This window comes from Ammodytes marinus, assembly GCF_949987685.1.
Source record: "Ammodytes marinus genome assembly, chromosome: 3".
Classification (NCBI taxonomy): domain Eukaryota; kingdom Metazoa; phylum Chordata; class Actinopteri; order Uranoscopiformes; family Ammodytidae; genus Ammodytes; species Ammodytes marinus.
Window position 1 is genome coordinate 10,838,241 of NC_137232.1, and position 26,045 is coordinate 10,864,285.

Below are 26,045 nucleotides of genomic sequence, written 5' to 3' on the forward strand. Positions count from 1 at the left end.
TTGAGAAACTATCTTTCAACAGCAACCTTTAGAGATGTCATAAGCTTTAAAATCTCTCATATAGTCATAAGCTTTAAAATCTCTCATATAGTCTCCTCCCTCAAAATGCCATTAATCTGGTTATCAGTCATTTCATCAACATCTTGTCAGACAAGATAACAAACTGAAAATCATGTTTAAACAGGCTGGAATGCCACAAAGACGAACCTTTTCAACAGAAAATGTGTCCAAAATGTGTTCCAGTTCATATGTTTGCATTGGGACATGTGATTCATACAACTGGCCGTATCCAGAACAAGCCAAGTCTTGCTTGATGATAAGAATGTAACTAAAATGTTGTCTTGGCAGCTCAACAGGGGCATGATGATATCTCCAGCGGGACCCGGAGATGGCGCATGTGGCACACGGACAACTTCTGGAAATTGCGTAATTTGGACTGCACACCATGCACGATGCTCTCGGTTCCATTGTCTTGAAGTAGATTTTGAAGTGTAAAAGCAGAATGTGCAATGGAAAATTAGAAGTTTCCTTGCGTGGCGTGATTATAGTACACAGCTGTGTGCTCAGTCAAATCATCCTCAAGACTCTCAACCCACACAGACACAGTGACCCCCACTTTGCTTCAGTGTTTATTTTCACAACAGACCTATCTCTGTCGCTCAGCTGGACATGCAAGACCCCCACTCTCTGAGCACTTACCAAGCACACACACACACACGCACGCACGCACGCACGCACGCACGCACGCACGCACGCACGCACGCACGCACACACACACACAGACTGTAGACCAGCATCCTGCTCTTGAGTCCAGCCCGACTTTGAGTTTCCCTTGCTGTGCCAGTGAATTCTTAAATCCGTCTGGGTATTCAAAGACTATGTCAAACTAATGGAAGTGGTGGGGGCGCCCTTAGCTCAGTTGGTAGGGCGTTCCCCCCGGGCCGGGCCCAGAAGCAGACCCGGGTTCGATTCCCGCCCGCGGTCGTTCTCTGTATGTCATTCCCCTCTCTGCCCCATTTCACCTCTGTCTCTTAACACTATCAATAAAGCATAAAAATGCCCAAAAAATATCTTTAAAAAAAAAAATAATAATGGAAGTGGAAGTGGAAATAAGAAATCTAGAACGCAACCCAGTCCTTGTCGAGGTAAATTACATTTACGATGGATTCTGCCATAATTACCCATACAATCTAATTTGATCCCCTGTAATTCAAACCCCTATGCACCTACTCATAATCCTCTCTTTGGCTGCAGCAGGGATGTAATTGAGCCTCAGCCTCTTTTCCTGTGTGTTTGTGTGCGTGTGCATGTGTGTGGGTCGCCACCCTCCCCAACTGTATCACCTCACTGGAAAGAAAGGCTTTGGGTGATCCTTTGTGGATCGGTGTCAGTAGTGGGCAAGTTATGCCAATATGTAGCCTACCTGTGCACTTTATTTTAATAATTGTAGGCCTATGTTAGCATGGGTGCATAGGAATTTTACTTTCTAATCTGATTATTTTGCTGGTGTCCCTGCCTGGGTCGTACTTGTGTTGGTACACCTTGGTGAATTGCAGGGCCTGAGTAATTTTCCACTGATGACAACAAATAACTAAAATGACTGCTATTAAATGTTTCAAAACACTCCCCATAAATCACTTCCTGTGGTTAACACCGTGTAAATTGTGAGCTGCGTCAAGTTAGCCAGAGTTGGCCAAACGTACCGGAAGTAGCGACTATGATAATGCAAACATGAAACGAAAACATTGTTTTGTTGAAGGTGTGAGCAACAACTCTGCAAGTTATGAGAACAAACTAGATTTAAACATGTGAAATCATGGGCTTTATGTCATGAGGATTGTGTCACTGTATTTGGTGTCAGTGAGTAGACACAATACGGAAATTAATTAGTTTTATTTTGAAAATCTAAAGGAAGCCCATATTTGGTTATCGTAAAATTTGCACTAACGGGGACTCCAGTCGCTTCGTGCTCGGCAGTTTGATTAGAGGGCGGAGTTCAGTTCAATAAAGTCTTCTCTCAAACAACAGTGGAGTCAGTAGTAGTGCAATGCTCACCATCACTGGAATAAAGACATTTCATTTCAAATAGTGGACGGAGCTTTGTCGGCTGGTTTGGACTGCAGTAGAAAGCGAACTTGTGTAATAAGGTAACAGTTTCACCTGTGGAATAAATCCAACTAAAGTCACCTCGTGATAGGTAAGGACCGTCGTTATTTAAACGCTACTTTTACTTTAAACTGCTTTAAACAGGTCCAAACGTTGTGCCTAGCTAAACAACGTTTAGCACCACCTTGTAACGTTCGTCACCATTGCATTCACGCGCACGGAGTTGATCCTAACCATTTCAATAAAACGTCAGCTACATAGAGCTACACATGTTGTTATTGGTATTAAATTAAATTAGGAGAAAGCGTTTCGTGTCAGTCGGGTTTCGTTTTACGCCTTTTATTAACTGGAAATAATTCACGTAAACCAGGAAAGCCATGAATTGTCTTCAGGCTGTTAACGTGACTTACATGACAATAGAAAGAAAGGTGCGCTTCCGAGCTTCAGACTGGGGGTAGTTAAAATGCCTCCTAGGCATTGTGGTCAGGGATGGCTTTGTGTCATACATTGAAACAAACACAACAATAATACTGTTTTTTTATTGCTGCTTTTTTGCCAAACATACCTGCAGGTGTCCCACAGTAATGGCATATTATAGGTATGTCTTGTATATTTTTAACATGATGTCCAATGTGCATTTTGCTGTGTCTGCCACCAAAATAAAGCGTGTGCGTAGGCCTTTTATATTAGCTTCAGATAACACTTTTGTTGAAAGAAATGCTCATTTGGTCGGTCATATAATGCAAATGTGACCTCTCAACCAACCATGTTACACAAACACTACCATTATTTGTAGGATTTGATATCAAGTCATTATGTCAAAAGACCATGACATTTCCAGAATTTTGTAAAATTTCGATCCCCAAAACAATCAACTGTCAATACTGTTTACTGCGTTTTCCAAAGGGTTGGGGAACAATATAAGAGATTTAACTACAAATGTAATCTTCTGTGAATAAATAACAAAGTAGACTACCTACCATTTCCACTTTGGAAAAATACAGCTTGCTTACCACTGAGTTCATAGATGATCACGGCACATACTGTATAAGATATCCCCCTCTAAGTCATTAGACATTCTTGTTGGCTCCTGCTTCAGTGATCAATTTTCCCAAAAAGGTTTAAAAGATTTAATTAAGTCTAAAATTAAAGTGAAATAAGAGCCAGCTTCATTTGGCTGCATGGTGGGACTGTAATATTTAGATGTGTGAGTAAGAGTTAGTCAGACCCTGCCGCTCTGGATAAATAGCTTTGTTGCCGGATAACAAGTACAAAGGTGTATGTGATAACCATGATGAATCATGTGTAAAGTAGTACTTTGTGCGTCTACTGAAGAACAAATCAACAGATGTGACATGCCAAGGTTCTTAAGAAACACCTTTTTAATGTTATTTTCTTTGTTTCTTCCCAGGTGCTGCAGAGGTTAAAATGAAGCACCTCTCATTGTTGTGCCTGTGTGTGCTGGTGACCTTATATGGGCATGAGGGCGTGCTGTCACAGGCTCCCTCCTACGGTGAACGGGGCTCTGATCTCGGCATACAGGTATTTCAGCAAGTTGTCCGCTCCAAGCCCCTGGAAAATGTGGTGCTTTCCCCCCACGGAGTAGCCTCAATCCTGGGGATGTTGCTACCAGGAGCCCATGGAGAGACTCGCAAGCAGTTTGTCAATGCTCTCCGCTACAAGAAAAACGGTAAGGACTCTTTCATGCAATAGAAGTTCAGGCGCCAGCTAGAGTTGTGCCTCAGTAGTAAGAATATTATGCTCTTGTCCTGCACGGTTTCCTTCCAGTATCTGATTAGAAAGTGACATCATGTGCAAAAAATAAAGAGCAGAACATAACATGGTAAATAAACAAGTCACAACAAGCCCACACAACTGTTTAGTCAAGTTGTAGAGTGTATCTAACGCTATTGGCTACCAGTGTTTGAGCCAAGTCAATCATTTTTTCAAAAATGCACGTAGAGTTTAAGGAATGGTTTACATCGCCTTGTCTTGAATCCGAAATTAGACCAACAAGTTAAAATAAAACATTGTTTGTAATATTCCTTTAACATTTATACCTGATGCAACAGTAGAGAAATAACTCCAAGTGTATTTGGTCCGCACAGGCCCTTACAAGATGTTGAAGAAGCTGCACAAGAGCTTGACAGCCAAGTCCAACCAGGACGTAGTGCTGATAGCCAACGCCATGTTCACACAGGAGGGCTTCCCCCTGGACCAGGCCTTTGCAGCCACCAACAAAGCCAACTTCCAGTGTGAGAGCAGGAGCCTGGACTTCAGCAACACCAGAGGGGCAGCAGATCAAATCAATGAATGGGTCAATAATAAGACCAAAGGTATAGGAGTCATGGATGTACATAGCAGCGGCACACACAATAAAAATATTCTCAAAGAAGCCCTCGTTAAGCTAGGCGGTAGCAACAGATGGGAGAAAGAAAAATAGCTGAAACTAAAGCTGGGCTTCCATCACACTGCTCTATTATACATTTCTATGTATGACCTCAGAAAAGAGTGATAAAAATGATAAAAATAGGAGAACCAAACTGTCGAATAAGTTCAGATGTAGTGCACGTTGAACTCTACATAACTGGATAACAGTAAACATGGTGAATACTAACCAACCAATCAACAGATTCACTTTACATTTAGATGGAAACCCATCAGTAGTTCAGGAGACCCTGAACTAGGTGCAGAATGACTGATTAAGTGGATTTGATACGGACCGATAAAACGGGTCTTGCTTTTATTATTTTCGTAGGAAAAAGGCATATGCACATTCAAAGCACAGCACTATTGTGTGTTTCTCACACACTTCATTACAAAGCTTAGACCTAATGTTTCGGTCAGTTTCTTACGTAGATCGCTGCGTTCTCGTTCGATCCTGCTTTATTACACCTTAGTCTGTTTGTGAAGTCATTATGAAAGAGATGGTGTTTAAAACAATCAATCAAAGTCCTCTGATGGAATAATGGGGCCATGTTGCATATTTCTCCAGGTCACATCCCCAGCTTGATCAAAGCAGACATGCTGGATCCAGCTCTGACCCGTCTGGTCGCTGTCAACTCAATCTACTTCAAAGGCCTGTGGAAGTCCCGCTTCCAGCCCGAGAACACCAAGATGAGGCCCTTCACCGGGGGCGACGGAAACGTATATAAAGTTCCAATGATGTCCCAGCTATCCGTCTTCAACATTGGTGAGCGGTGGTGATGTGTGTGTGACAGCTTTTTTTCTGATTGCCTGCTGTATCTTGTGTAGATGGTTGCACTAATAGATTCGGACTGGTTTCATGAATCTGAAGAAGGCTGTTTTAGTTTGTTGTTCATATACAGTGGCTTGCAAAAGTATTCATACCCCTTGAAAATTTCCACATTTTGTCACGTTACAACCACATACGTACATTTATTTTATTGGGATTTTATGTGATAATGAAAATGTGGAATGAAAATGAAACGTGGTTTTAATTATTATTTTTTTAATAACAAACTGAAAAGTGTAGCGTGCAAAAGTATTCAGCCCCCTGAGTCAATGCTTTGTAGAACCACCTATCGCTGCCATTACAGCTGCACATTTATTGGAGTATTTCTCTACCAGCTTTGCACATCTACAGACTGATATATTTTGTCCATTCTTCTTTGCAAAATAGCTCAAGGTTCAGATTCAGGATCAGATTGGATGGAGAGTGTCTGTCAACAGCAATTTTCAAGTCTTTCTCAATATTCTCAATTGTTTTTAGGTCTGGACTTTGACTGGGCCATTCTAACACATGACTATGCTTTGATTTGAACCATTCCACAGTAGATATGTTTGTATGTTTAGGGTAGTTTTCCTTCTGGAAGGTGGACCTCTGCCCCAGTCTCAAGTCTTTTGCAGACTCTAACAAGTTTTCTGCCCTGTATTTGGCTCCATCCATCTTCCCATCAACTCTAACCAGCTTCCCTGTAACTGCTGAAGAAAAGCATCCCCATAGCATGATGCTGCCACCACCATGTTTCACTGTGGTAATGGTGTAGTGTTAGTTTCTGCCAAACATTGCATTTTGCATTCAGGCCAAAAACTTCACGTTTGGTCTCATCTGACTATGCATGGCTTTTGGCAAGGGTTGGAGGAAGGTGCTCTGTTCAAATGAGATCAAAATTGAGCATAGGCATGTGTTAGAATGGCACAGTCAAAGTCCAGACCTAAAACAATTGAGAATATTGAGAAAGACTTGAAAATTGCTGTTGACGCTCTCCATCCAATCTGATGCTGAATCTCTAGTTCAAGCTATTTTGCAAAGAAGAATGGGTAATAAATATCAGTCTGTAGATGTGCAAAGCTGGTAGAGAAATACTCTAAAAGCATTGACTCAGGGGGCTGAATACTTTTGCACGCCACACTTTTCAGTTTTTTATTTATATATTTTTTTTAAAACCACGTTTCATTTTCATTCCACTTCACAATGTTGCACCACTTTGTGTTGGTGTATCACATACAATCCCAATAAAATAAATGTACGTATGTGGTTGTAACATGACAAAATGTAGAACATTTCAAGGGGTATGAATACTTTTGCAAGGCACTGTACGGGGATAACAGTAACAGTCAGTGTCTTCCACCAGAACTTGTATCCTGAGGTCTAACAAATTAACTGAATGCATTCATGAAACCTTCATTCAATTTGTGCTACTCCCATTTTGTTTGCTAGCCACTTTGTTAAAAAAAAACTCAGGATTTATTTATAGGCTACTGTAGATTTAAGGTGTTTGTCTAGGTGTATGTCTATAAAGTAAAGATTTTTATTTTGTTTCTATGATGCAATCCCAGCCATTGACGGGTTATGATTATCAGTTCATCTTGGGTTGAGTCGTAAATTAATCACAGGCTGAGACATGGCACATCCGCCGGACAGTGTTTCACCCTGTGTGAAATGCAACGATACAGCAGTCAGTGGTCTATATTTAGAGGAGTGTGTCAGAGTCGTGTTATCATGGTGAGTACTGTGGATAGATTTTTCATACAGTGCTAGGGTTAAACTAAGCCACGTTCATGTGTGAAGCAGTTAGCTTGCAGTGTGCTGGCTTTAGTGAACATCATTTGTGAGTTTTTGACTGGATTATCGTCCCCAAATGCCCACTGCTAGTTCATAAAGAGAAGATAAAATGTGCAACTGCACTGAATCACTTGGCCATGGCTTGATAGTTATGTTCAATGAATATAATGGCATTTACACTTGGCTTTATGACTTGAGAGCATAGTGTGGTACTTTAATGGCCATATAAAGCATTAAAACATGTGTAGGGACAGCTGAATGGGTATATTTTGTCGCATAAAACTACTGCTGTGACTGGCTGTGTCTGAGTTAAATTGCACATTTGTCATTCTTATTACGCAGTTAAGTGCCAAAATAGAAATGTGGTGTTATAAAAAAAAAAAAAAAAAAAAAGGCAAAGGCAAAGGAAGCAAAGCCTCTCCGAGAATGCGTCTTGGAAGGCTCAATAGAGGTCTATTAAACCATATCCATGTGTTATTTTAATATCATTGTTTTTTTCCTATTGTTCCAGCTATCAAGCCTATCATTTGCATTTCCGATGATAAACATCTGCTATTTGGTATTTGTGTTGTGAGAAAAAAGTCTGTTTGTCATCAGGATATGGTGCATTTTGAGTTTGTTTAGACTAAATAAAAATACTGAGCAGCTGTAGTCATGTTCAGAGTGACAAAGGAATTTTGTCACTCTCAGAAACAAAGGGTTTTCAACAGACTCTCGGTTAGATAGCATTCAAAAACATGCTTATCTATTAACACATAAATAATATGGTATTGTTCAAGGCTTAAGTACATCAGGAATAATACCAATAACATTACAATACCCAAGTTTACAGATGGATAACGTTGGGAGAAATGTAATTTCCTTAAATTCTAAATTCAGAAAGTTTAAATATACAATAGGTTCTGCAGTCTCTATAAAAGAAGAGCAAGCTGTACAAAAAGTAATGTCATTTGTACTGATGGAAGGAAGAGGACGTGTCTGCCAGTCAGTCCTACATGTGTTCTGAAAAAATGTAATATAGACATAGGAAGTAAATAGATGAGTCATCTTAATGAACTACTAACCCCTTCCCCTCTCCTCTTGTGCCAGGCATGGCCAGCACTCCTCAGGGACTGAAATATAAAGTGATTGAGCTTCCCTACCACGGCAACACCATCACCATGCTGATAGTTCTGCCCTCTGAAGAGGACACGCCTCTGTCCCGTGTCATCCCACACATCAGCACAGCCACAGTGCAGAGTTGGACCAAACTCATGCACATGAGAAAAGTGCGCTTGCTCATCCCCAAGTAAGATACACACACACACACACACGTTTGTACGACTTTACTTTTATGAACATTCATTGACATGACGCATTCACAAGGCCCTAACCTTAACCATCAAAATGAATTGCCTATCCCAGCCCTTATACTAACCCTAACCTAAACCTTATTCATACCCGAGCCTCAACCTTCAAAGAACCTGTCCCGTAGGGGGTCGCTCGTGGTATATTGGTTAGAGCGCAGACCACAGGTTTGAATCGGGCCCGTGGTTGTTCTCTGCATGTCATTCCCCTCTCCGGCTCATTTCATCTCTTTCTCTGTGTGTTTTATGTCTTTAGGTTTACTGCAGATGCTGAAGTAGATCTGGAAGCCCCCCTCTCAGCCCTGGGAATAACAGACATGTTCAGTGAGGACAAAGCTGACTTCAGACACCTCAGTGAGTGAAGCACAGTCCAGACACACAAGTGGTACAGAAATGACCTAAGGTTTATCTGGACATTAGGAAGGGTTTAAATTATGAAAGCATTTATTGCTGCACAAGACCCAGTGAGAAGTATGAAATGTGACTTACTGTCCAGGGTGAAAATTGGAATGACTCTTGTTCTCTTTCCTTCTCTTATCTTCTCCCTGAATGATGGGATGAAGTGATATCTGAACAAAGAGCTCTAGTGCCATCATGTGGTGTAATGTGGCATTCGAGACCTTTTTATACTTTTACTCAATAACTAGCCAACAAGGCTAACACTAAAACATTTGAATAGAGATATTTTAGAAGCCGTAATAAGCTAATTAGGTTATGTTGTACAATGAATGAAAAGCCCGCAACCGTAAATGGTTACATGGCTTGCTGTCAGTCACTGGAATTAAATTTCCCCATGTGGGTACATGTAGCGTTGGACAAAAAATGATGTCCTTTACCTCTGTCACTGTCCTTGGACTCACTATAGATAAGCATCATCTTTTCTTCTCTGCTGCTTGTATTATTTCACCATGAAACAAGAATATAAACAAGCATGGTTTCCTGAATGCGAGGTCCTTGCCATATTTGGGAAGCTAAATAAGTGGAAACACATGTGTGAGTGAACAATGGGCATTTAGGTCCTTTTAGGATTTCCCATAAGCAAATTGTGTAAAAATTGTGTTTTCATTAATACCATATATCGCTAGTATATCATTACAAAACGCATTGCATTCATTCTTGGTCAGATGTGAACAGCATTGGCTGACCAGTATCAGATTGTTATTAAACGGCAGTGATGACTTGACGTATCCAAAAAAAGCCAGAATGAACATGTGTTGCTTCCTCAGGTTCTGAGCCAGTGCATGTATCCAAGGCACTGCAGAAATCCAAAATTGAGGTGAATGAAGATGGAACAAAAGCAGCAGCTGCCACTAGTGAGTATCTGTTCAGTCAGCCTTGTGTTGGACACAAATATGTAAGCTTAGTTGATGAGAATGTTCTTTATCGTGGTATACAGAGTACTTGCAGTATTGTGCATTCATAACAATAACCTATGCTGTTACAGTTACTGACATGTTTTTACAATGTGTGCACAGCTGCCATTTTGCTAGCTCGGTCCTCTCCACCTTGGGTTACAGTGGACAGACCTTTCCTCTTCCTCATCAGACATAACCCAACAGGTACAGTCCTCTATTTCCATCTACTTTTACTCAACTTTAAAGGTATAAATAATATATTCATACAGAAGATGAAACATTTTTGCAGGTACAGCACAAATATATCTGACATATCACTGTTTGAAATATGGATTTGAATCACCCATGAGTCTTGAGTGAAACAGAGTGACCAGTTATCTTTGTATATGTCTTTAGGTACCATTCTTTTTATGGGCCAGATCAACCAGCCTTGAGCCCAGCCCTGATTGGACTGCCCCTGGTAGCATCATAGGAGAGTACGGGAAATGCTTCCACTCTGCCATGCATGAACGAAGACACACACACACACACACACACACACACACACACACACACACACACACACACACACACACACACACACACACACACACACACACACACACAAACTTTGCTGTAGACTTATGTACAGTGTGAACATATTTTATTTGTTTTAAATGTCGCTTTTTATGTTACCAATTTTCTGTAACGCATAACATGCTTTATCAAATGCTTTGCTGACTAAATTTTGTCCAGCTTTTTTAATTTTTTGTATTAATTTTTGAATTTATTACATTTTTTAAAAGTCTCTGAATGTCAATTGTGTATTTTTTCAACTCTGGAGTATATGATTGAGTTTGATCATCATGCCTATGTTTCAGTTTAAGCCTTCTCCATTTCAAATCATGTCACTCCAGTCTGTTCTAAGTTTCACTCCTAAGTTATGGCATTGTACATCCCATCTGGAATGCCTTGCATTCAGCTACTTTGCAATGAATGTTTCCCTCACTGAGGAAGTCTTCTGTTATAATAACTGATTCATATGTGGGCCAAATAAATACACATATTTATAACATCAATGATTTTGTCTCTTATTTTCAGTGATATTATTTTTGACAAGGGAAAGTTTGTGTTGTGACATTAGTACTATTGTGGAACATTTTCAATTATAACAGTAAGCTACAGAAATGAGTGGTTGTGCTTCTTGACAATGCACACTTTATTCAGAACTATTCTTTTTTTTTTCACGTTTTTCATTCTGCTAGGGACTAGCACATCAGTTCATTGATTAATTTCTTCTTTAATTTGAACAAAACAATTAAAATAAAGTAAGTATGACACATCATACATAACACAACAACTACAATAATTTGAAAGTGTCATAAACAATATCTAGAACACACATTAATACAACCTGTAAGCATGGACACAAACTGCAATAGTGTGCTTGAACCATGTACCTGCATGAAAAGTGAATCAGAAGATACAGTCCATCATAAACCTAATATTTAATTATACAGAATGTAACTAATATATCCAGAAATTAGGTGGATTTTAATAAAAAAAAACATTTTGTGTTTTTGGGCACTCCACCCTGGGGATGTCTGGCCCACTTGCCTTGTCAGTGATGTGGTGTACAGGTTTCAGTTGTTTCCAGTCTGCGTTTGTTTGTGAGCGTTCTTGCAATCATTACGGTAATCCTGACAGCGGCTCTGGGTGTCAGCTGATCCTGCCTTACTGGCGAGTGAGGAGGAAAACCAGCTGAAGGAAAACACTGTCTGCTGGGTGTTTTGAACCATGGCTGCGGAGATTCATTCGAGGCCCCAGACCGCTAGACCCATTCTTTTGAACAAGATCGAGGGCCACGCAGACACCGTCAATGCAGCCGTTTTAATACCTAAAGAAGATGGAGTTATCACGATCAGCGAAGACAGGTGAGTTTTGCCCCATAGTTTTGCCAAGCTGGCGAAGGGTAGCCTGATGGCACTAGCTAGCGGGCTCGGTCTATTTTCTGGTCGTTACACATATTATGTTTCTTTGTGCGCTTGTTCAAAAAGAACAAAATGACAAAGAACTGGCAACATTTCTTCTCTCTCGTGAGATTCACTTTACATTTTTGGTTTGGAATATAGCATATGGAATGGAACCAAGGTGGTTAGCATAGCAGGGTGTGAGGAGATAATCCCCCAAGAATATAGCTTTTCCATTAAATATCAACGAACAAACAACCAACTGTAAAAGTAAAGGGGTTTATAACATTTGGTCTTAACTCTAACACGTTGAGTTTAAGGACTTTAGGATTGCTATACGTAACCGTGTTATAGTGTAAGGCTATATTAACTTAGCTACCCAGCTAGCTACGCTACTGCTCATAGTAAACATTACTTTCTGAAAGCAGCGATTGCTGCCTTCAGGTGCACCTCGTCTTCTGTAAAGGCCGTATTTGTGAAAAGTGCTTTTAACGAAAACGCTGTTAAAATGAATTTAAAATGATACGTTTTCCGTTTGATTTGATGAAAACAATCATTACCAAGGGTTCATTTAAGTTTGGTATGGTTACGTTTTTATGTGTGGCAACAAAGTTACGTCATGATTTAATGGTTGTCGAAATCGCTGTGGACTCTGCCCCGTGAACATCACATCTTGTCAATTTATAGTGTACGTGAGGGATCACCCACATAAAGTCTGTATGATGTATCACTTTTCCAACAGCACGTGAAGGCAGCAGAATAAAGGTAGTGTTAACAGAGCACTTGACTTGCTCGCCCTGTGGCAGTAGCCAGATAATCCAAGCCATGAATTTGTCATATCAGTCCATCACAGTCACCCAGTTACTGTGTACTGATAGTGGCATTTGTGCTATCATGCTGTGTTACAAGTTCGAAAGGAGCAACATCCTCATTTAAAGATAAAGGAACTTAGTTTCTCTGAGCAAATGCGATGCACCTGCTGTCACACATCTAACCCACTTTGTAACTCAAAAAGGGAAGTTGTGGGACAGTGATGGAGCAGTATTACTGTGAGGTTCCTTAATGAAACAGGGCTGGCCACTTGCTGCTCTTGGTATCGTTTATGCTGCGACTTAGTTAGCAGACATTATACTGGAACAGAAGTCAAAGCCCTTAAAACCCGATTCCTTAAAAATGTTGACTGAAGCTCTTTTGATAATGCGCTGAAGACGGAAACTTAATGTGGTTTTTCCATAACCCAACATTACAGTACTTAAGAATTTTGAAAAGTAGCCTAGATATTTAGTTTTAAAAAAAATGTATCGAGGACGCTCAACTGTGTACTGAAGTGTTATAATGTAGTAAAGCACGAGACCTATTAAAACATTTTTTTTGATCAAATAAACAACAAAGTACTTGAAGTTGGTAGTGTACGATTTCAGAAGTGGTTCAGTAAAAATATATAATAATAACTTTTGCACAACAGAAGATATTTAAACATGCTGTTAATACATGTGTCATCCCACTGCTTTCTGTGCTGTTCAGTGGACAGAATGGAGCACTGTGTTTAAGGAGAATTGGGGTTGCTTTCCCAGACTAGGGTGAGAGCACTCTTCAGTCTTCTGTGCATATTTCCATTGAAGAGAGCCAATTCTCATTCACAGACAAAGAATATGCCTCCGTGACTGCATGTTAATGTCCATGCAAACAGCAAGGAAATTATTTTTTCAAAAATGCATCTATAGTTCTGCATTTCACAAAATTGACCTCCATCATAGGAAGTGGGCTACAGAATGACATTTGAGACGACACTGGACAATGCCTATGAATGTGATGTTTTGACATTTTCCCCTCAGAACCATTCGGGTTTGGCTGAAGAGGGACAGTGGTCAGTACTGGCCGAGCATCTACCACACAGTCTCCTGTAAGTAAGACTGTGTTTGTTACTTCAATGGCAATACAAAAAATATATATGTGTTTGTGTGTGTGTGTGTTTGGATATTATTTCCGTGCTCATTGCGACTCTCTGCTTATTTTCTCCTTCAGCTCCATGCTCTTGCATGTCGTACCACCACGACAGCAGACGCATCTTCATAGGCCAGGACAATGGAGCTGTTGTGGTGAGTGAAGCTCACTCCAGTTAACTGCAATGCAAGTGGGGACAGGACAGTTATTTACTAAGAACATTGTCTGTTTGCCCTTCAAGGAGTTTCTCATCTCTGAAGATTTCAACAAGATGAGCCACGTCAAAACATATCCAGGTGAGAGCATGAGGTGGAAGAAACACACACACACACTGACATTGCCATTGACACACATCTGTCAAGACCAATTTTACAGCAAGTTGAGATCAGACAAAGTTGTAGACATCCATGGTGGTCCAGGGAATTCCCACTGGCGCTCGGTCAAACGCTCAAGAAACAATTCATAAAGGACAAAAGACGGCTTCGAAATGAGTTGATCGTGTGCTGCTCAATTCTTAAACTGTTGCTTTCAACTGTAAAAAAAAAAAAAAAAAAAAAAAAACTAGGATGCTTTTGAGGCTTAGCAGAGGTGGAGTCAAAGTAAAATAGGAGAAGGAAGTTCATTCATCAGGCTTATCTTCTCTGATCATGTGTCTACTGCAGGTTTGTGTACTCAGTTGTTTTGTTCATTTGAGTTCAGTATTTATTCAGTGTTATGGGGTGTGTGTACAGTCAGAGGCCTCTCCCCGCCCTAGGAGACTCTAAAGGGGCAGCTAGGTTGAGCTTGACTGACGAAGCTGAAAGCATTGATGCAGTAAAGCACACAGTGACTACAAGTGCATTGCAACGACGAGTCTTGCATGAGCCTTCATTGGTGCAACCTTGAAGGTGCTCTGTTGAGTTTTTCTTGAAAACAAACATGGTTGCGTGAACATTCAGTGTTTCTAACCAGAACAGAGTATAGGCCTGTCCTTTTTTTTTTGAGAATTTTAAATCATCCATATTGGCTTGGTGAAAATAAGTGTAAGTTGCAACCCTATAGTCACATCTCGATTCCAATCTCAACTCATAATGTCATAATTTGCGGTTTATGAGAAGAACATTTATGTGGCTGTATCAGCAACCATTTGGCCTCCATAGTGGAAAATCTAGTTTGGTGGGGGTCTGGAAATGGCCCAGCATGTTGCTTTTAGATGGCAAAAAAATGCCACTTGTCAACACTGGAATGCTCCATCTTGTTTCTCCTACTTGTAGCAAAATCATGCAGCAGAGCCCTGAACATGACTCACCATCACATCAAACAGACAGACAGGCAGGGCTGGCTTAGTATTGCCATTTGCCTTTTGGCAGACAATCTTACTTTCTTAAGAACAGCCGACAAAGCAATATTGAAATTTTTTATTTTAGCCCGTTGGCCAAAGATTAAACAGCTTACATATGTTCCGTCTGGTTAGAAAGGAATATGACAGAATGAAAGAAATGATTTCCTCTCTGTAGTTCAGATCACTCACTTAGCAAAGTCTGTTTTACATTTTTATGTGAACTTGTTCATGGTGGCTTGATGAACTGCACTGCACAATAGACAAAAAAACATTGCTCCATTCGAGCTGTTGGACAGCAACAAGTTCCAAAACACGCAGTAGTTATAATAAAACAGATGTGTTTAGGTGATTAAAAGTGTTTCTTAGAGGCCTGTCACTTCATCCAATTCCAAGAAGAAAGAATCTAAAGAGGGAAAAGGAAGGAAATCTGGAATAGGAATGAGGACGGAGAACATCAAAGTTCAAGCCTCTCAGGCCAAATGTCTTTGGCAGCCATGGTTTGGTCATGGGGCAGCTGAAATATGCAAAGAATGTCCTCATTGATTGAAAGTAGATCATGATAAAGTAGAAAGTACATGAAGCATAAAATAAGACATGTCTCGGGTGTTGTATTTGCCTCAGTTGAGCTAACATTTTTTTACACCATTTTTGAAGCTGTGCTTGTCAGTGATGCTTTGTTCTAACTATGAGAAAATAATAACAATAAATAATAATAACATAAGACATAAGACACAGTCATGAGTGCTGTTCCGATAGCATTAAATGTTATTTTTGCAGCTTTAAGTATATTGTCTCAATAACTAGCATATCCATGTCATATAAGGTAAGTTGTATCCAAAGTAAATGTTAAAGAGCTTTTTGTTGTTGTTGTTGGTTAGAGTAAGAATTGGGGTTAGGCATTTAGCTTTGATGATTAGGGCTAGGTTAAACGGCTACATTATGCATTATGTCAATGAGTGTCCTTATAAGTCTAGCCGTACAAACGTGTGTGTGTGTGTGTGTGTGTGTGTGTGTGTGTGTGTGTGTGTGTGTGTGTGTGTGTGTGTGTGTGTGTGTGTGTGTGTGTGTGTGTGTGTGTGTGTGTGTGTGTGTGTGTGTGTGTGTGTGTGTGTGTGTGTGTGTGTGTGTGTGTGTGTGTGTGTGTGTGTGTGTGTGTGTGTGTGTGTGTGTGTGTGTGTGTGTGTGTGTGTGTGTGTGTGTGTGTGTGTGTGTGTGTGTGTGTTTGCTTGTTTGTTTTCCACAGCCCATCAGAACCGCGTGTCCGACATGGTGTTCTGCCTGGAGAGCGAGTGGCTCGTGAGCACCGGCCACGACAAGAGTGTGAGCTGGATGTGCACCCAGAGCGGCAGCATGCTGGGCAGACACTACTTCACCGCCTGGGCCTCCTGCCTACAGTATCCTTACTACAGTCGCCCACTGTGTGTGTATACAGTACGGGTGCATCTATACTATAGAATTCAAATATAATGGAAAAGTTGAATTTCAAACAGTGAAACATTTATATATTGTAGATTCATTACACACGGTGAAATATCGCTTGCCTTTTTATATTTAAATGTTGCTTATCTAGAACATTTTTGTTCTAGAGTATATTACACTTTCACTTTTTAAATTCAATTAGGGAAGAAAAAAATGACTTTTCCATGTTATTCTAATTAGATGAGATGCACTTTGTATATTAGCAGCCGAGCAGCAAGACGTAGAATGTGTTTAAACCCTGACCCCTTACTGATCAGATACGACAAGGAGACGCAGCACGCCTTTGTGGGAGATTACTCTGGACAGATCACACTGCTGAAGCTGGAGAAGCAGACCTACTCCACCATCACTACACTGAAGGGTCACGAAGGTAAAGCGCACACACGCACGCACACACACACACACACACACACACCCACGCACGCACACACACGCACACACACACACACGTAAAGGATCAAGCTTATCAACCACAAAGAACTGTTGTTTTCTCCTAGCATAGATGTATCGTTCTAGGTCCTTTCTCAAATACAATGTCTCTTAAAACGTCTACGCACGAGATGAAGCCAGATATGCAGATGTTGCTACACATAGATAACCCAGACCTTTCAACTTAACTTTATTATGTACGGAAAGGAAAGACCAAAGTTGTTCAACTTGAAGAGGAAAGGAAAGGAGTTTTTCTTGTCAAAATAACTTTTTGGTCAAAATCAGGGAATATACTCAAGATCCGCTACCTGTCCGTACTGTGTGTATGTGCTGAAAAAAAATCCAGTTTTAATACACAGCCTAGGCACTCTGTTAACAGGCATGTGGCTAGCTACGGTGGACCCCCTTTGTTTACATACCATTTTACAGAGCCTAGGCTGTGTATTATAACCAGATTTGTTTTCAGCGCGCACACACACACACACACACACACACACACACACACACACACACACACACACACACACACACACACACAGTACGGACAGGTAGCGGATCGTACTGATTTTGACAACAGGCATTCTCCGAAAAATCGCTGACTCCACATAATGAAGGGACCGCCCGCATACATTCTGTCAAATGGAGCACTCAGCCACCGCACACACTGCCACAAAAGCTTTATGGCGTCTGACACTCACTCTCCATGTGAGTATAGCGCTCTGTTGGCAGGATGTGAGACCACTGCTCCACTAGGAATCCCATCATTTGCTTTGGAGGAAGAAGAGGATAACGATGATGATGTAATTGATGGGAAATCCCAACCTCTCACAAATTCCCGTGTGTGGGCCTCGTCAAAGTTGAGATGTGGCAACTGTTCATCAAGCTGTTCTTCTGTGAAAACGTATTGAGCCGTTCAGATGGGAGTTATCATTCTGCCAAAAAAACTCTCCCTTTTTAAAATACCCAATGTTTGACCTTCATTAAAACGCATCACTGCTGGGATTTGTATTCTAGGAGCTCAGTGTACTTGTAGCTGTGCCAAGACAAATAGATTCCCACAATATAAAGAAGTCGTCAGGACACTTCACTGTGCGAAACAACCCCCCTCCCCCCCACCCCCCTGGGTTCTCCTTCAGGCGCTCATCACACATGTGCTCATGTGCTGGTTGGGAACATGGTGAGGGCTGAATCTTATGACAACATGACGATCTCCACCTCTACAAAGGCCTAGTTAAGTAAGCCAGTGGAGACATGCATTACATGTCGCTTTGCCCTTGCCTTTTTAAGATAAAATAACATGTTTGCTGTTACATGTAATTCATGATCATCAGAGGGAAAATTAGGCTGTTTCAGAAATATTAAAAAAATCCTCGTCGCACCTTTTAACTCCAAGTTATTAGCAAAGTCAAGCATTAGCTCTCAACATTGTCATTAATGTGGCCTGACTCCCTGTGTTTGTGTATGAGCATGGTGCTCTGTGTATAAAGCATGTTTGTGTTGTGGCTCGGTGTTTCTCATGTAGCTGCAGTCACTGCAGGCCTAGTTAGTCCACCACCACCTGGCTGCCACAGGCTATTGTTCATCACATGACTGCTCCCACTTCAAGAGCTTCATTGTGTGTTCCTCTCACTTTGAATGCAGAGGGGGTTCACTGCTACCGTGGAAACAATAAGTCAATCTGTTATTCAACCTAATTACAAATGTTGAAGCTCGAAGCACTTCATGTCATGGGCTGTGCACAGTGCCCTAAGAACATACAGTAGCTGTGTGTGTGTGTGTGTGTGTGTGTGTGTGTGTGTGTGTGTGTGTGAGTGTGTGTGTGTGTGTGTGTGCGTGTGCGATGCGCGTGTGTGTGTGTGTGATGCTGTACCATCGGACAACAATGGGCAGATGGTTTGGTCATGTTGTTCATCAGCTGACGCGAGGCCAGGTGCAGTGGTGTAGTGGTGCCTGGAGAAGTGGGTATACTCTAAGTTGTACTGCGCGCGCATCCGCTTTTGCCGGTCCTATATTTCCCATAATTGCGCTGCCTCACACAGCCACTCGCGAGTAGTGGTCCAACACAGGCCTAATGCATGAATAGCCTATAAGATATTAGAGAGCGTAGCTGGCAGAACGGCTATATGTTTAGCCTCCGAGTCCGCTCCATTTACAGCCATTAGTGCGAGTGGGGGGGGGGGGGGGGAGTTCACTGTCCTGACAGCTGACTGCCGCTACGGTCTGCCGGACCATCACTGTTTGCACAGTAGGCTAAATAGGGAGACTGAGGTGGGGACCCTGGACCTTCTAGGGGGGTCCGGGGGAATGCTCCCCCGGAAGAAAAAAATGCAACCTTTTAAAGTAAAATTCATCAATCTGGTGCACTTTGAGAAGAAAACTGCATGCAACCAGGCCCAGGGGCCCAAGGGCTCAGGGGGGCCCTAAGCCAGAGATACTGATAGTAACTTTACATGTCGCATTGTCAAAGAGCTCAGTCACTCATGTCAATAACAGCCTAGGGTCCAAAAAGGAATAGGAAATAAATCATCATGGCCCCTAGCAGGTGAAAAATAGAAAAGCAAGTGCAAAACAAAAGCATTATTAGCTATGTCTTATGGGCTTCATAAGGGGCCTCTAAGGCCCCCACACACATACAGGAATAAGCTTTATACGTGTAAATTCTATACTGTTCATAAAAAGTAGCTTTCCACCCTGTATCTGTTGCAATGGGCCCCTCCATCATATAACATGGATCTGCAGACCAATCTACTGAAATGTTTTTACAGTTGCAGAGTAAAGAGTGCTGCCTGTTTAAGAAAAATAATGTTCCTTCTGCAGCTCAAGATTTGATTTAAATCTAAATGTTCCTCTGAAAGTGCATCAGATTGATGCATTTTACTTTAAATCTCATAATCCGTCTATGAACCAACTGGTTTCCACAATCTTTTTTATTTTTGCGGGGAGCATGCACAAGCATTATTCATAGAAAAAAAATGTGGGGGCCCCCCACAGGGTCTTGAAACGGGCCCCGAGATCGTTAAGACCGCCCCTGCACGCTTGCCGCCTTCTCTCTGCCCGCTCGCCTCTCTATTGAGAATGCATTAGTGGGCGAAACAAACGCCTCGGCCCGTGTGAAAAGGCCTGAACTACTGAACGAAGGAAATCAAATGAGTTTCTGGCATTTTCCCCAAAAAACGGGACAAATTGTGTCCCGGGAGAGATTTTTCTTTTCCCGGGACAGCTGGTGAAAAAAAGAGAACAATTTCGGGGAAAACGGGACGGGTGGCAACAAGTCCCGCAGTCGCGGCCGTTAGAAGTGGGTATACGCAATGTCGCCTGAAAAATAAGTGGGTATACGCCGTATACCTGCGTATACCCCCCCACTACACCACTGGCCAGGTGTCAGGACATAAAACCTCAGCTACAACAGAGCTGTGAAAAATCTCCAAATGACAAAACTGTAATTCCAATAAACTATCATAAGTGGCCAAAAACTGCTGCCTTGTTCCTATACTGTGTGTAGATAAATATACATATGATGTATAACCATTACACATACTCAAGTAATACAAGTACAAACACTGCGGTGTAGCTAAAAAAAATGTTGTTTACTGTCTACGTGCGGGCTTCCTCGAGCTCCAGCCGTAGCTTGTTGTTTTGTCTGAATAGTCCTGTAGTTCTCCCAGTGGGCACTAGGTGGTGCCACCAGGTCAGACCATAACACTGTCCCCTCAACAGGCTCTTGGCGCACATAATTACAGACATAACAAGAAGGGTAGGTAATGTAATTATTATTATTTTTTTCTTTCGTTAACCATGTGAAGTATTGTTCCAGGTGCATTTTCTAATTCATTTATCAGGGCTATTTTATCAAATGTTTGGAAAGAGCTCTTTTATCAGGGTACTGCCAGGGTTCTTTTTTTTTTAAAGCAACTGTTAAGACTTTTTAAGACCTTTCTAATATCACTTAGAATGAAATGTAATGCTGTGTCCATGCACTTCCATACAAGTTTCAGGGATATATAATGTAGGATCAGTACTTAATTTATGATCTAGACAGTTATTTATCAAGTGGTGTTACAGGAAACACCAATATTCAGTTACTCTTATCAAATATTGTATTCTTTAAAGTTCATATCAATCAATGCGAAATCATTAACAAACATATTAACTAAGGGAGAAGAAAGGCATAAGGAATTAAAATGCCACTGTTCACAATGACAATATTGGGGGGTTTGTGTAGAAAACATATTTAAATCTATGCTACTTACGTTAGGGATCTTATACACAAATCGATACATGGCCTATCCACTCGCTCTGTGACAATGACATTGGTGGTGCGAGTAGGAGGATTGAATATCAAAGCAATTTCAGATTTTTCAGGGGCCATTTTGACCTGATCCCCTGCTAATTGTCATCCTTCTCTAACCAGTGTGTTCCTCTTTCCCTCTGTTCACCCTATCCAGGTAGCATAGCCACTCTATGGTGGGACCCTGTCCAGAGGCTGCTGTTCTCCGGGGCCTCCGACCACAGCGTCATCATGTGGGACATTGGTGGCCGCAAGGGACGAACGTTACTGTTGCAGGGACACCAGTAAGTCCTTTTCCATTGTTTCCTGTGTGTGTGTGTGTGTGTGTGTGTGTGTGTGTGTGTGTGTGTGTGTGTGTGTGTGTGTGTGTGTGTGTGTGTGTGTGTGTGTGTGTGTGTGTGTGTGTGTGTGTGTGAGTGTGAGTGTGAGTGTGTGTTTGCGTGTGTGTGTGTGTGTGTACATGCTGCTTTATGGCTTTACTTCCTCTTTATATGTGAACCAATGGGATTCTTCAAGCTTAAGGTTTCAGTAACTGCTAGCTCCACCCCCCCAGGCATTTGACTACCACTACCACTTCTTCATCTTCATACTATATTTCACCTCCTGCCCCCCCCCCCTCCACACACACACACACACACACACCTCCTTTTCCATGGCTCATCATCAACAAAGCCCATGTACAGTGGTGCGTGTCAAAGCAAGCCCTCCATATTTCCTGTTGCACTCTGGCAGGATTTACCGCAGTCTTGTCTCTCTATCTCTAGACACAGCCATTAAAATGAGTTGTAATAGTGCTGTGTTCTGACAGGTCTTCAATCCTCATTTGACCCTGTCTTTATCTCTGCTTAAGCCTCTCAGTTGTCCTTGTGACTTCTTTCTCCTCCTCTCCCCCATTTAACTAGTGTATTAGAATGGATTAAACAGACATCCTTGTTATAACAGTTGTGGTATAACAGTTGAGCAGAAGTACAGTAGAAGTATTAAAGACCTGTGTGTCTGTGTCTGTGTGAGAGAGAGGATATGAAAAGCAATACAAATGATGGAAGAGCCTTTTGATCCTTTGGCATTTCAGCTTTAATTTCAAAGTTCTTTCTCTGGTATATTTTTTCGTTGTTTACCTCCCTCTTTATTCTAGTCTTATGCTGTTAGAGTATAGAGGTATAGCTTCTTTTTTTTTGGGGGGGGAGGCGGGGGGGGTGGAAATGGTGACCCAACACATTAAACCAAAGAACACTGGAACAACGAGTTCAAATATTGTTCCGTAATGTTTTTTTCTAGAGTTGGATGTTGTTGAGTCCCCCCCGGTTACAATATTGCTTTAATGCAGATTCAAGTGACAGCTGATGGAATTAATTGAAACTTGTTGTTTTTCTCTTTCCCCTCCAGCGAGCGCTTGCAGGCCGTGCGTTACCTCCAGCTGACCAGGCAGCTGCTGTCCTGCTCGGCCGACGGAGGCATGGCCGTGTGGAACATGGACACGCAGAGAGAAGAGGTTTGCATCACACACAACAAAAAATGCACGGTGTAAATGATACAGTCATGATTTGTCTTTTTTTGTAGTGCTTGGAGGGGTTTAATTCAGTGCTCCCAAGTTTCTGCACGGTTAATCACAGCCGTCATCTGTGTGTGTGTGTGTGTGCGTGTGTGTGTGTGTGTGTGTGCGTGTGTGTGTGTGTGTGTCTGCAGGCGCCTCAGTGGTTAGAGAGCGACTCGTGTCAGAAGTGTGAGCAGCCTTTCTTCTGGAACATCAAGCAGATGTGGGACACTAAGACCCTGGGGCTCAGACAGGTAGAGAGAGAGAGAGAGAGACGATGGCCGCACAGTGTCCTTAACAGTTGTCTTCTCCTTCAGCACATCATCAGTCATCCTAATATATGGCTCTCTTTCTTTCTTTCTTTCTTTCTTTCTTTCTTTCTTTCTTTCTTTCTTTCTTTCTTTCTTTCTTTCTTTCTTTCTTTCTTTCTTTCTTTCTTTCTTTCTTTCTTTCTTTCGTTACAGCACCACTGCAGGAAGTGTGGCAAGGCCGTGTGTGGGAAATGTAGTTCCAAACGCTCCACGTTCCCAATCATGGGCTTCGAGTTCCCGGTGCGAATGTGTGACGCCTGCTTTGATACCATCAAAGAAGAGGAGTGAGTTAAAGGGGCTTCTTTTTACAAAGCCGTATATTTACACTACATGTCAATGTCGCCCAATTCTGATTATTTCCTCTAATGTGACACAGATCAGGTACTATGCACGTGTAAGCATGTTAATAAAGCACATGGTATCTGCTATTCTTAGAGCCGATTGCAGGCCTCGATCATACCATGGAAGTAAATCTAAAATGAATCCGATGTGTCACCTCCACTGTGATCTGAGCGGACAGGGTGATATTAGCTGTCGTTTGCGATTGACACGTCATTGAAAATGCGAAGGTCCTGGCCGATTGACGTCAGGCACTGTCGACCCTGAAAAGCATAGTGCCAAGAAGATGGAGGAGGAAGGCTCAAGCCAATGGATAGCAGATGTAGATGTTAGCAGGCCGTCAGTACAATCAGATTTGTGTCGAATTTGTAATTAATTCATTGGTCACCTATTTCCAGAGTACTGAGGGCTTCTCTGATCAAATGCTGTGTGTGTGTGTGTGTGTGTGTGTGTGTGTGTGTGTGTGTGTGTGTGTGTGTGTGTGTGTGTGTGTGTGTGTGTGTGTGTGTGTGTGTGTGTGTGTGTGTGTGTGTGTGTGTGTGTGTGTGTGTGTGTGTGTGTGTGTGTGTGTGTGTGTGTGTGTGTGTGTGTGTGTGTGTGTGTGTGTGTGTGTGTGTGTCTCTGTGTGTGTGTACAGTCGGACAGCCTTGGCCACATTCCACGAGGGCAAACACAACATTGCCCACATGGACATGGACCCATCCAGAGGGCTGATGGTCACCTGTGGAAGCGACCGCATTGTGAAGGTCAGCACCTGCTCTTTGACTCTAGATCATTCATGCTACGTCAAACACACAGAACAATCCACTGTCTCATTGTGTCAAGCTTCAGTTACCTCTCAGACTCCTGTGTCTGCAGCCAGTCCTTAAATTAAGGTTCAGGGGCTTTCACTGGGATTCTACGTGTTATTATTAACATTCAAATTTCTCGCAACTGCAATTTGTAGCCATCGAGCATTGCCTCCAGTGCAGGTTAGAATGTAACACCGGGCTGATGGGGGTTGGGTTAAGTTGGCTGTGGTCAGAAGTATGCAGTGACGTCGCAGTGTCCTGGAGCACATCTCCTGTCTCATAAAACAACACTTTAAAGGCCCTCTTAATGTTTGGCAGTGAATTGAGGTTTACCTTGATTCCCATTTGTTGCAAATGCACTCAAGTCACGACAAGTTTTTGCAAGGAGGAAATAAAGTGGCAAAGCCTTAAGAGAAACCTATGAAGTCCATGTTTCTACAGTAGCACAACAGCCTTTTCATGTTTTTTTATATACAGTGGGTGTCCGCAGGCAAATTCAACTGTTGGAAGACAAAGACGAAGTACTATAGAATAAATAACTTAAAACATCTTCACTTTATCACTCGATATTGTGGAATCACTTGAGGCAGTGGTGGATGATGTCATCTTTAGTAACTACCTTATTGTCCTTGAAGGCCACCGTAGCTTCTGTAAATTCTCAGAACGGGAGGGGTTAGTAAGGGAGCGTTCCAATCTTGAATCTGGCCACAAGATGCCGCTAAATACTCTCATATTACCCACTGTACCTTTTTGAAGTTCTTTGAGTAACAGTAATCTATATTTTGCGTTTGCATTGGTTCCTTTATTTAACACCTTTGTTCGTCCCCATGCATTATTCTGTGTTAACGTCCCAATCCAAATGTCTCCATACTGAGTCCACTCAGTAATAACGCTGCTTTGCACCAGACCTCTTCTGTCATTGTTATTGGCTGTTTTGTCTCCACAGATCTGGGATATGACGCAGGTGGTTGGCTGTAGCTTAGCAACAGGCTTCTCCGCACGCTGATATGCCCCCTCCTCTACATGGACCCATGGACCCCCCCCCCCCCCCGCCCCCCTTCTCTCCTACTCCGTGCTCTGCCCACTCTACCAATGTCATGGAAACCCCCTCTGTACAGTTCATCTCACCATCACACTGGGGATATTCTGCTACAACCAGCCCTTGTTGAGCGTGCGTGCGTGTCTGTGTGCGTGTGTGTGCGTGTCAATGGTGCAGCCCCCCCCTTCCCCCACATTCCTTTTGCTTCTCACAACAATTTCTTCTTTTCTTTCTCTAAATGTCAGTCCTACCTGAAAGTGTGCGTGACTGATTTTTGACTTCTTCGCCGTGATCCGAACCACAACCCTAAGCACAATGGTGTGTGTGTGTGTATGTGTGTGTACATGTGTGCATGTATCGTGATGGTTTCTCCCATGGGAGGAATGGTATTGATGTAAGTGTTTACGTTCTATTAATATAATATTTCCAATGCTTCTTTTGACAAAGGTGTTTTTTGTTTTTTTAAATTACCCTTGCACTGTAAAGTTAGGTTTGACTAAATTCGCTAAACCTGCCATCCCTGTACAAACATACACTAGCTTGCTTATAACTGTGGCCCCACTAACTGCATATTACTCAGTCACTGTAACATGTACAAACCTGTATATATATATAGCCCCTGAATCATGTGTATAGGAGATAGTCGATTGAAATGACTCACTGATCAAAGCGATCAGCCTTTTTCTTGTCTTTTTTCTCAGTTTGTTTTTTCTTTCACTAGTTGGCCTTAACTCACTCTCTCAGGAGGTTTTCCATCAGTAGGATGTCCCTGGGCGGGGGGGCTC

The 26,045-nt window shown here is 42.0% G+C and overlaps 2 protein-coding genes across 2 annotated transcripts; both read left to right on the forward strand.

Moving 5' to 3' along the window:
- The first annotated feature begins 2,020 nt into the window (after window positions 1-2,020).
- On the forward strand, window positions 2,021-10,890 carry serpine2 (serpin peptidase inhibitor, clade E (nexin, plasminogen activator inhibitor type 1), member 2). The gene is made up of 9 exons (XM_080052641.1): window positions 2,021-2,197; window positions 3,518-3,796; window positions 4,215-4,442; window positions 5,102-5,299; window positions 8,225-8,423; window positions 8,738-8,835; window positions 9,708-9,794; window positions 9,957-10,040; window positions 10,233-10,890. Exons 2-9 carry the CDS (start codon window positions 3,535-3,537, stop codon window positions 10,268-10,270), a joined length of 1,194 nt encoding a protein of 397 aa, XP_079908767.1. The 5' UTR covers window positions 2,021-2,197; window positions 3,518-3,534; the 3' UTR covers window positions 10,271-10,890.
- Window positions 10,891-11,581: 691 nt separating this feature from the next.
- wdfy1 (WD repeat and FYVE domain containing 1) lies at window positions 11,582-26,012 on the forward strand. The gene is made up of 12 exons (XM_080025076.1): window positions 11,582-11,749; window positions 13,621-13,688; window positions 13,811-13,884; window positions 13,971-14,025; window positions 16,294-16,444; window positions 16,787-16,899; window positions 21,404-21,530; window positions 22,633-22,738; window positions 22,933-23,034; window positions 23,245-23,375; window positions 24,068-24,176; window positions 25,168-26,012. The coding sequence occupies exons 1-12, from the start codon at window positions 11,613-11,615 to the stop codon at window positions 25,225-25,227; spliced, it is 1,233 nt and encodes a 410-aa protein (XP_079881202.1). The 5' UTR covers window positions 11,582-11,612; the 3' UTR covers window positions 25,228-26,012.
- The last annotated feature ends 33 nt before the right edge of the window (window positions 26,013-26,045 follow it).

Bases quoted from the DNA above. Each gene is read 5' to 3' on its own strand.
- serpine2 (XM_080052641.1), top strand. From the start codon at position 3,535: ATGAAGCACCTCTCATTGTTGTGCCTGTGTGTGCTGGTGACCTTATAT. The intron at 3,797-4,214 runs GTAAGGACTCTT...TGGTCCGCACAG, and splicing joins TCTCCGCTACAAGAAAAACG to GCCCTTACAAGATGTTGAAG. The intron at 8,424-8,737 runs GTAAGATACACA...TTATGTCTTTAG, and splicing joins GTGCGCTTGCTCATCCCCAA to GTTTACTGCAGATGCTGAAG.
- wdfy1 (XM_080025076.1), top strand. From the start codon at position 11,613: ATGGCTGCGGAGATTCATTCGAGGCCCCAGACCGCTAGACCCATTCTT. The intron at 13,689-13,810 runs GTAAGTAAGACT...TTTCTCCTTCAG, and splicing joins CATCTACCACACAGTCTCCT to CTCCATGCTCTTGCATGTCG. The intron at 22,739-22,932 runs GTTTGCATCACA...GTGTGTCTGCAG, and splicing joins TGGACACGCAGAGAGAAGAG to GCGCCTCAGTGGTTAGAGAG.